We start from the raw sequence: 9,795 nt of genomic DNA on the forward strand, positions 1-9,795 counted from the left end.
TCCAAATGACCCTAACACTCAAGGACCTGCACGGTTGAGAACCTCAGCACAGAAGGCCGTATTTATGAGGATTTTTACCAAAGAACACCATATTTGAAACCTTTTTATTGCTAAAATGGAACATCTATGTTTGTGACGACTCTTGATGACATCATGAAGGGAACAGACGTTTTCCTTCATCAGCGTGACGCTGCTGCATCCTTGGTCTCATCACTTCTTCTTATTCTCTTTGCAGGCGACCACGTATCTTTGAGCTACGTTGAGCGGAGGGGAGTAGCCGTCTGCGTAGGTCGTGTCCTCAAACAGAACCGAGTAGTCGTCCTGAGGCTGCAAACCCACAAGGACCAACGATCAGAACCTGCTCACACCCGTCCCCCTCAGCACAGATCCTGGATCAGAATGGACACCGAGCTTTGAGACGTCTCACCCGGTGGGGTGGTGCGTGGATCAGGGCCCGGTAGAAGCAGGTGGTCTGGGGGTACAGAGCCAGAACCAGCTGGTCTTTGCTGAACAGGGCTTCTGGGTCCGTCTCTGGGTTGGCCTTCCACTGAGGGAGGGGGATGATGCGTCGTCTGCTTAGAGTGTGTCTCCTACACACACACGCACGCACACACGCACACACACACACACACACACTTTTGCTGTTAAGTCTTTGTGAGGACCCTGATGAGCATGATACAGGCAGACAAACAGGCAGGAAGCTCCAGCCGTCGGTTCTGGAGCCAAACAGAAACATTCGGTCCAGCTCAGGAAGAAGATTCGAGCTGATCAGTTTGGCACCAGCGGTTGTGACATCACTCACTCTTTGCCTTCTTCATCGATGTCGTCCACTTCATACCTGGAAGAAATCAAAATGGAATCAGTCATGACTGGACCGCTTCTTTGGGGGTTGTCATAGCAACGCCGAGCACGTGCACTCCCGGCTGCAGTCAGCTGCCAGGACACTCACTTGTTGGTGGAGTGGTTGTAGCTGACCACCTCCGCCAGGATCCACTGTTCATCTCCGTCCACAGCTTTGACCCGAGCCGCCACCTTGTCGCCCTGTTTGGCCACATAGTCGCTGCTGGCTGGGGTCGCCCCGCACAGAGGGGGGGGGCTGGACGGGGCAACACAAACATCAAAGAGGGAATCAACATAGAGGACCAGCATGTGCTCCCCCCCCTCTCCACCATCACGGGGTCATAAGAGGAGGAGACAAACCAACAGAAGGGCGGATACTTCACCTCTCGCCCGCTTTTCTCACCTCTCACCCGGTTTCCTCACCTCTCGCCCGCTTTTCTCACCTCTCGCCCACTTTTCTCACCCACTTTTCTCACCCACTTTTCTCACCTCTCACCTGCTTTTCTCACCCGCTTCACTCCTGATTTCTCACCTCTCGCCCACTTTTCTCACCTCTCACCCATTTTTCTCACCTCTCGCCCGCTTTTCTCACCTCTCACCCGCTTTTCTCACCCACTTTTCTCACCTGCTTTTCTCACCTCTCGCCCACTTTTCTCAACACTTTTCTCACCTCTCACCTGCTTTCCTCACCTCTCGCCCGCTTCCTCACTCTCGCCCGCTTTCCTCACCCACTTTTCTCACCTCTCATCCGCTTTTCTCAACCACTTTTTTCACCTCTTGCCCGCTTTTCTCACCCACTTTTCTCACCTCTCGCCCGCTTTCCTCACCTCTCGCCCGCTTTCCTCACCTCTCGCCCGCTTTCCTCACCCACTTTTCTCACCTCTCATCCGCTTTTCTCAGCCACTTTTTTCACCTCTTGCCCGCTTTTCTCACCCACTTTTCTCACCTCTCGCCCGCTTTTCTCACCCACTTTTCTCACCTCTCACCTGCTTTTCTCACCCGCTTCTCACCTGCTTTTCTCACCTCTCCGCCCACTTTTTCTCACTCTCACCCACTTTTCTCACCTCTCAACCCATTTTTCTCAACTCTCGCCCGCTTTTCTCACCTCTCACCCGCTTTTCTCACCCACTTTTTCTCACTGCTTTTCTCAATCTCGGCCCACTTTTCTCACCCACTTTTCTCACTCCACCTGCTTTTCCTCAACTCTCTCGCCCGCTTTTCACCTCTCCACTCTCACCCGCTTCCTCACCCACTTTTCTCACCTCTCATCCGCTTTTCTCACCCACTTTTTTCACCTCTTGCCCGCTTTTCTCACCCACTTTTCTCACCTCTCGCCCGCTTTCCTCACCTCTCGCCCGCTTTCCTCACCTCCGCCCACTTTTCCTCAACCTCTCGCCCGCTTCCTCACCTCTCGCCCACTTCATCACCTCTCGCCCATTTTCCTCACCTCTCACCATTTTCCTCACCTCTCACCTGCTTTCCTCACCTCTCGCCACTTTCCTCACCTCTCGCCGCTTTCCTCACCTCTCGCCCACTTTCCTCACCTCTCGCCCGCTTTCCTCACCTCTCGCCCACTTTTCTCACCTCTCACCCATTTTCCTCACCTCTCGCCTTGCTTCCTCACCTCTCGCCCACTTTCCTCACCTCTCGCCCGCTTTCCTCACCTCTCGCCACTTTCCTCACCTCTCGCCCACTTTCCTCACCTCCGCCCATTTTCCTCACCTCTCACCCACTTTTCTCACCTCTCGCTCCGCTTTTCTCAACTCTCGCCCACTTTTCTCACCCACTTTTCTCACCTCTCGCCCGGTTTCCTCACCTCTCGCCGCTTTCCTCACCTCTCGCCCGCTTTTCTCACCTCTCGCCACGGTTTCCTCACCTCTCCCGCTTTCCTCAACTCTCGCCCGGTTTCCTCACCTCTCGCCCGCTTTCCTCACCTCTCGCCCGCTTTCCTCACCTCTCGCCCACTTTCCTCACCTCTCGCCCACTTCCTCACCTCTCGCCCGGTTTCCTCACCTCTCGCCCGGTTTTCCGATCCACAGGGGCAGCGTCATGGCCGACTGCTGCAGGAGCGTCATCAGGACCCCTCGTCTCATGGTCTTCCTGGGGGGGTCGTTTTCGCTGTAGACTCCGGCCATCTTAGCAGCTGGAGCGAGGACAGCATGGAGACATCAGCACCTGAGACACGAGGAGCTGAGAGACGTGAACCTACCGATTCTTCTCTCCTCCAGAAGAGACTTGATCTCAGCCACCTTGTCCAGAGCGTGACGCAGAATACTGCAGGGGCACACAGACGGGTCAACCCAGGACCCGGGCGGAGAACAGGAGCAGACGGAGAACGGGCTCACCTGCACTCGGCCTCGGCGTCGGCCTTGGCGGTGGTGTACAGCCCTCGGAGCTTGGTGCGATAGTACGGGGAGGCTGCAGCAGCAGAAGGTGTGAAAGGGTTAGGGGTGGGGTGGGGTGGGCCGGGCCCTGGAGGACCCTGGATGCAGCCTCTGTGGACAGTTAACCTGACTGACTTTTATTTTCTGTCTGCATCCTCTCGTGCGTTTTCTGAATGTTGAGCAGGTTGTGTTCGCTGCGGGACCGCTCCTCCTGAAAACACATTTAGATCTTCACCTGTTCAGGTGGATGAAGCTCAGACAGGAACACGATGTTCATCACATGACGAGAAATGAATATTCTGTTTCCTTTTTGTGCACATTCAAACACGCAGCACTGCTGCCGTCAATCACGGGGATTACTTGTGTCCGCTTGATGAGATGATGAAGCTCCGTCAGCAGCTCAGCGATTTTGGTGTCAGCTGACATGTTTGAACCTTCAGGAGAATTTAGGGAAAATTCCGCCCAGCTGGATGAAAGAGAACAGATTAACGGTGGTTCATTTGAACCAGTTTTATGTTTGATTCCTGCAAACCCCCCAAGAAAAGCCGTTCGCACGTTAAATGTACTGTTTTTTGTCCCAGAGGGGCCATGAAGGTGTTCAGGAGCTGCACGCACGCCCACACGCACACAAAAGTGGTTTGTTTTTATTTACATTGTGTCTCCTGTCGCGACCAGTTTGGCAGCGCACGAAAATCTGTCCCGACGCACGTTTTATTTATTGTGCTTAAAATATAAAGGCATTTATTTAAAATACATACTTACAAAATATTTTTAGTAACAAAACTCACCGCGTTCGTGCTCATATTATTGTTAACGCCGATAGCGAGCGGCTCTTCTTCTTCTTCTTCTTCAGTTTTGTCTTATTGCGCTGCTTCCGGTTCGTCTTCTTCTGCGTTCTCTGTCATTTAGCAACGTTTTGACGCCAGCGCCACCACAAGGACCGAGTGAAACAACACATTTGGCGAAAATAGAAAGGATTTACAGTAGATGAGGAATGAGTAATCCCCCCGACCTGAGAACATTTGTGACCTGCTGAGATTACGTTTCACCATGTAGATAAATTCTGGACAAGAGTTTATCGAGGAGATAAACTGGCTCCATCTCCTGGACCTGCACCTCAGGGAAGCCTGAAACACGTGCGCCGATGTGTTGCTGCAACATCGTGTGATTTTTGTTACTTTATGTGTGTTATCGAAGTTCATCCAGGGGATGTGTTGGACTCTTGGACTCCGACATGAGAGAGACTTAATCATAACAATGTATGTAGTGCAGTAAATACAGATACCGATGAGTGTGTGTGTGCGTGGGTGGGTGAGTGTGTGTGCGTGTGAGTGAGTGTGTGTGTGTGGGGGTGGGTGGGTGTGTGTCTGAGAGGACTGTGGGTGGACCAGGACCTGGTCCACAGCTCCTGGTCCTCCAGACTTCTCTCCAGACTTCTCCAGTCCTCAGAAGATCCTTCTCATCAGCTGATTGGCCGTTGGTCCACCTTTCTGACGCTGTGATTGGCCCTTTGTAGAACGGATGCTAGAAGAATATTGGAGATTCCAACAAAGTCGGAATCAAACATCTCATCACTGTGGAACTCAGCAGATCTTTTCGGCACTTCGGCATCAGCAGGCGGAGAAACGGAGACGACTCGTGTGGTTTCCTGTTTGACAGGAAGTGGAGACGGTTGCTGCAAGTTCTGAACACCCAGAAACACTGCGAGGTCACACAAACACGCCTCCTGATTGGTTAGGGCTCCTTTTCTGTTCTCCATCTTCTTCTTCTTCATCCTCTTCATCAGAAACCCGCTGAAGCTTTGATCAGCCAGAGAACGCAGGCAGCCGATTGGCTGCAGAGCCGCGTCGCATTAAGGGTGAACGTGAAGATCGGGTTAGTCATCCTCACGCCGCAGAAGGCCACGGCGCCTCAGCTCAGAAGGGGATTGGCTGCAGACGCCACGTCGCAGCATCGGGGAGGAAACTGAGTCCACACGTCGTCAGACATGGCGGAATTCTGCTGGCGATAGTCGTCTTAGAACCAAAGAAGACAACAGACCCCAAAGTACTGACCGCCGATCGCCTGTCATCCTACGCTAAAGGTGAGCGTCTAGCTTACGTTCCTGGCACACACCTGGAGAAGGCTCGTTCGGAGCCTTTCCTTGGGTGGCGTGCTCTTCAAACCATCATGGCGTGAGCGTTTTCTTTGTCTTCTCACCCAGGCCTGAAGCTCAGCAGCAGGTGACAGAATCACCTGTGCAGGGCGGCGCTGCCTGGCCCAACCAGGCCCTCTTTCCTATTTTCAGCTTAATTGAGGTGAAAGATGGAAATTTCTGAGCTCTTTGATGATTCGGGCTCAGACGTGATGAGCACGCGGATGTTTGCTAGCCACGCCACCAAATCACAAAGCCTGCACTGAAGCTGGTTTAGCTTAGCTTAGCTTAGCTTTGGGAAAACACAGAAACTTGTTTCCTGCAGACAAATGACCCCTGAAAAATCCCAAAATGATGAAGCACTTAAGAGTATTTTAAGGTGGATTTTGTTTCACAAAATATGACCAGTTAGCATGCTAATTGTGGTTAGCATAATAAGGTGTATGTCCACCACTGGACAATTGTGAATGTTTAAAATGTTGTGTGATTAACCTGCGACCTGCGCTCAGGCTGCAGATTCAGGTGTCAGAGTGAGAGCTCGTCTTAGTTCGTCGTCTGTGAAACCTGAGTGATAAAAATCGGAGCAACTGTTCCTGTTCCACTTCCTGTAACTGTTCTCAGTCCTCGGCTGACACACTTTTAGGTGATTCCTCAAAGCTACTTCCTGTGTGGCTCACCTGTGGCTCCAGGACGCCGACGGCTCCACCCAGGTCCCAGTAACGTTTAAAAGGAGAAGATTTGAGAAGACCTCAGGAACAGAACCTGTCCCCACCAGGCCTCTTGGGTTTCACACCACTTTCATCCTGTTGTCCGTTGCTGCTGGACAATAAAGTTGTCTTTGAACAACTGTCGGGGTTTGAATCGATCCCCAGTGGATCACGTGACTGGAAGCTTCCATTGCTCTTCCTGAACAACGTCCCTTCATGTCCAGCCTCAGGGTCCACATGGATTTCACGTTGGTTCTTGTGGCAACGGCTGTCCTGCTGTCGCTGGTGGTCCTGGCCGTCACGTGTCTCCACTGCAGGCACAAGAGGCCTTTAGGTATGATGACATCATCATCAGCCGTGAGATGATGTCACTGAAGCAGAAAATGTGACTCTTGTCCTGTTTGTCTTTGCAGTGTCCATCAGACAGGAACACGCGTCTCAGTAAGTTCTAACACTCATCAGCAGCTCCTGGACGGACTTTAACGATGTCGTTTCTGTCGCCCAATCAGGTCGTCTGAGTTCAGACTCATCCATCCCTGTAAGTGTGAAACACCTGAATCTCTGTTCATGTTAAGGAAAATGATGATGGTGGTGATGGTGATGATGGTGGTGATGATGATGATGGTGGTGATGATGATGATGGTGATGGTGATAATGATGATGGTGATGGTGATAATGATGATGGTGATGATGGTGATGATGATGGTGATGATGGTGATAATGATGATGTGATGGTGATAATGATGATGGTGATGATGGTGGTGATGATGATGATGGTGGTGATGATGATGATGTGATGGTGATGATGGTGATAATGATGATGGTGATGATGGTGATAATGATTGATGGTGGTGATAATGATGATGGTGGTGATGGTGTGATGATGATGGTGGTGATGGTGATGATGATGATGGTGTGATGGTGATGATGATGATGTGATGGTGATGATGATGGTGATGATGGTGGTGATGATGATTGATGGTGGTGATGATGATGATGATGGTGATGATGGTGATATGATGATGGTGATGGTGATAATGATGATGGTGATGTGGTGATGATGGTGGTGATGATGATGATGGTGATGATGGTGATGGTGGTGATGGTGATGATGATGATGATGATGGTGGTGATAATGATGATGGTGGTGATGGTGATGATGATGGTGGTGATGGTGATGATCGTGTGATGATGATGATGATGGTGATGGTGATAATGATGATGGTGGTGATGGTGATGATGGTGATGATGAGGATGGTGATGATGTGATGATGGTGATAATGATGATGGTGGTGATGGTGATGATGGTGATGGTGATAATGATGATGGTGATGATGGTGATGATGGTGGTGATGATGATGATGGTGATGATGGTGATGGTGGTGATGTGATGATGATTGATGATGATGGTGGTGATAATGATGATGGTGGTGATGGTGATGATGAGGTGGTGATGGTGATGGTGATGATGGTGATGATGATGATGATGATGATGATGGTGATGGTGATAATGATGATGGTGGTGGATGGTGATGATGATGGTGATGATGATGATGATGATGGTGATGATGGTGATAATGATGATGGTGTGATGGTGATGATGGTGATGATGGTGGTGATGGTGATGATGGTGATGATGATGATGGTGGTGATGGTGATGATGATGGTGGTGATGGTGATGATGGTGGTGATGATGATGATGATGGTGATGATGGTGATAATGATGATGGTGATGATGGTGATGATGATGGTGGTGATGATGATGATGGTGATGATGGTGGTGATGATGATGGTGGTGATGGTGGTGATGGTGGTGGTGGTGATGATGAAGGTGATGATGGTGATGATGGTGGTGATGATGGTGATGATGATGGTGGTGATGATGATGATGGTGGTGATGAGGATGGTGATGATGATGGTGGTGGTGATGATGGTGGTGGTGGTGATGATGATGATGACGCCATCTTCCTCGTGTCCATTGCAGCTCAGCCAAGTTACCTGAGCTCCTTCCATCACCACAACCCCAACCTGCTGTTGCCCAGGTGAGTGGCTGATGTGAACAGCGCCCCCTCAGGCAGGCTCTGAAATTACACTTGTTTTCCCCACCAGCTCACCACTGAGTGATTACAGAAGTCAGGGGAGCCACAGGTGCGCCAGCCTCGTGGAAACAGGTGAGCTGCTGCTGCCTGATGAGGAGACCAGACGTCTCACCATGTTTAACCTGTTTCCTCTTCAACAGGAAGTAACCCGAGCTACGAGAACTCTGCTGGTGAGATCAGACGGCCGGATTCCTGATGGGAATGTTGTCTTGGGAAAAAACAGTCCCAGTGGTGCCCCCCCCCTCCACCCCCCTCCTCTTACCCCCCTCCTCTAACCCCCCCCCCCTCCACCCCCCTCCTCCACCCCCCCCCTCTAACCCCCCCTCCACCCCCCTCCTCCACCCCCACCCTACCCCCTCCTCTAACCCCCCCTCCACCCCCCCACTTCCCCCCCCACTACCCCCCCACTTCATGACTCCATCTTGACTTTAATCCGGTTTAGCTGCCCAATCAGGATCTTTTGTCTTGTTGATCTGGGCTGGAGGAAGTGATGTCACTGCTTGTGTCCCGCAGGATCTGCTTCCATAAACGACGGCAGCTACGTGGAAGATTCGGATTACATGTAGGTTTCCTCACTGGTCACATGATCACTGCTGATGCTTCAGTTCGTCACTGATCCAAAGCTGCTGTTTCTTCTTCGGTGGTGTTGCCAGAGTGGTGCTGCCGGAGAGCGCGGTTCCTCTGACGGATCAGAGCCGAGCATCTACGCCCAGCTCAGGTAACGGCGCGGCGCTTTCAAAATAAAGTTGGTGTCTTCTGGACGCAGCTGAAGCAGATGTTTGTTCCCGTCTGCAGATCTTCTCCATAATTATGAAAATGTTCCAGAGAAGACAGGTGAGTCCTTCTGTCCTGTCCAGCCATGGGGGACACGGGTGCCTTCAGAGTTGTAAGAGTCTTGTTTCCACAGAAGACCAAGAGTATCTGAACGTTGAGCTTCCAGAGCCTGACGGTGAGTCCTCTTCCTCTCTTCTGAACATTGGTGCTTTTAACCTCGGTGGTGCTGAACGCTCCACGTGAGCAGAGGATTGTGGGTAAGAAGAACAAGATGGTTGATCCGAGGTTGGAGAACATCCTGTTGCGGTCCAGGGTTTCAGGTTCTGCGGTGCGTGCTGGAACCCTCCCGTCCTGTAATAAACTTCCTGTTGGTCACCAGGATCAACCACAAACGTGTCCATTCTGAGCAACAGCAACGATGAGGATGAGGATGATGAGGATGATGATGATGGCGAGGGGAACTACGTCAACGTGCAAGGACTGCAGGAGGTGTGATCTGGCCTGGAGAGCATCTGATCGGAGGAGCAATGACGCTCGGAAGCTTCGGTACCAGAGAACTTCTGACATTAATGTCAGCACTAACGTTTTAGCTCAGGTTGTTCCTCCTGTGGAAGGATATCCTGACGCTGAAGAAAATAGTTCCCCCTGTTGCTTCTGAGAGTCACCCTCACCCTGCGCATTCAGCTTTTACTCGACATTAAATTTTGGCCGCATTATTTTACTGACAAGTCCTGAGAACTTTGTGATCGTGTGTCGATGTGTTGTTGCTATGGTGACCATTGTGTCTGTTACTATAACGTACATGTGTGACCTTCATTTGTGGAACTACACCTCAAATAAACTTGAAATATCGAAAA

The 9,795-nt window shown here is 51.1% G+C and overlaps 2 protein-coding genes and 1 long non-coding RNA gene across 12 annotated transcripts; 1 reads left to right on the top strand and 2 right to left on the bottom strand.

Moving 5' to 3' along the window:
* Positions 1–85: 85 nt before the first annotated feature.
* sgf29 (SAGA complex associated factor 29) lies at positions 86–4,220 on the bottom strand. 2 transcript variants are annotated; one of them, XM_057015151.1, is made up of 10 exons: positions 4,013–4,220; positions 3,585–3,690; positions 3,360–3,435; positions 3,186–3,258; positions 3,050–3,114; positions 2,854–2,983; positions 950–1,096; positions 803–838; positions 428–716; positions 86–327 (listed from the first exon to the last, which is right to left on the bottom strand). In XM_057015151.1, exons 2-10 carry the CDS (start codon positions 3,648–3,650, stop codon positions 211–213), a joined length of 999 nt encoding a protein of 332 aa, XP_056871131.1. In that variant the 5' UTR covers positions 3,651–3,690; positions 4,013–4,220; the 3' UTR covers positions 86–210. The 2 variants fall into 2 exon arrangements, with proteins under 2 accessions (XP_056871131.1, XP_056871132.1); XM_057015152.1 differs by having other exon boundaries at positions 428–590; positions 4,013–4,218.
* Positions 1,105–1,973, bottom strand: LOC130515126 (uncharacterized). 4 transcript variants are annotated; one of them, XR_008947144.1, is made up of 4 exons: positions 1,913–1,973; positions 1,774–1,826; positions 1,373–1,432; positions 1,105–1,283 (listed from the first exon to the last, which is right to left on the bottom strand). It is a non-coding gene; the product is annotated as an uncharacterized LOC130515126 (long non-coding RNA). The 4 variants fall into 4 exon arrangements; XR_008947141.1 differs by lacking the exons at positions 1,774–1,826; positions 1,913–1,973 and adding an exon at positions 1,615–1,765 and having other exon boundaries at positions 1,400–1,465; XR_008947142.1 differs by lacking the exons at positions 1,774–1,826; positions 1,913–1,973 and adding an exon at positions 1,615–1,765 and having other exon boundaries at positions 1,373–1,465.
* Positions 4,221–4,893: 673 nt separating the features above from the next.
* LOC130515117 (uncharacterized) lies at positions 4,894–9,795 on the top strand. Of its 6 annotated transcripts, XM_057015170.1 has the most exons (13): positions 4,894–5,307; positions 5,428–5,521; positions 6,002–6,399; positions 6,479–6,506; positions 6,575–6,603; positions 8,050–8,107; positions 8,175–8,236; positions 8,305–8,334; positions 8,678–8,726; positions 8,818–8,882; positions 8,960–8,998; positions 9,072–9,113; positions 9,318–9,795. In XM_057015170.1, the coding sequence occupies exons 3-13, from the start codon at positions 6,282–6,284 to the stop codon at positions 9,431–9,433; spliced, it is 636 nt and encodes a 211-aa protein (XP_056871150.1). In that variant the 5' UTR covers positions 4,894–5,307; positions 5,428–5,521; positions 6,002–6,281; the 3' UTR covers positions 9,434–9,795. The 6 variants fall into 6 exon arrangements, with proteins under 6 accessions (XP_056871150.1, XP_056871149.1, XP_056871148.1 ...); XM_057015169.1 differs by having other exon boundaries at positions 4,894–5,521; XM_057015168.1 differs by having other exon boundaries at positions 5,428–6,399.

Source organism: Takifugu flavidus, chromosome 18, assembly GCF_003711565.1.
Source record: "Takifugu flavidus isolate HTHZ2018 chromosome 18, ASM371156v2, whole genome shotgun sequence".
Lineage (NCBI taxonomy): Eukaryota > Metazoa > Chordata > Actinopteri > Tetraodontiformes > Tetraodontidae > Takifugu > Takifugu flavidus.

Coding starts and splice junctions, on each gene's coding strand:
- sgf29 (XM_057015151.1), bottom strand. CDS start 3,650: ATGTCAGCTGACACCAAAATCGCTGAGCTGCTGACGGAGCTTCATCAT. Junction 3,115..3,185: donor GACGCCGAGGCCGAGTGCAG/GTGAGCCCGTTC, acceptor GTGCCCCTGCAG/TATTCTGCGTCACGCTCTGG. Junction 2,984..3,049: donor TCTGGAGGAGAGAAGAATCG/GTAGGTTCACGT, acceptor TCCTCGCTCCAG/CTGCTAAGATGGCCGGAGTC.
- LOC130515117 (XM_057015166.1), top strand. CDS start 6,282: ATGTCCAGCCTCAGGGTCCACATGGATTTCACGTTGGTTCTTGTGGCA. Junction 8,108..8,174: donor CCCAACCTGCTGTTGCCCAG/GTGAGTGGCTGA, acceptor TTTCCCCACCAG/CTCACCACTGAGTGATTACA. Junction 8,335..8,677: donor GAGCTACGAGAACTCTGCTG/GTGAGATCAGAC, acceptor TGTGTCCCGCAG/GATCTGCTTCCATAAACGAC.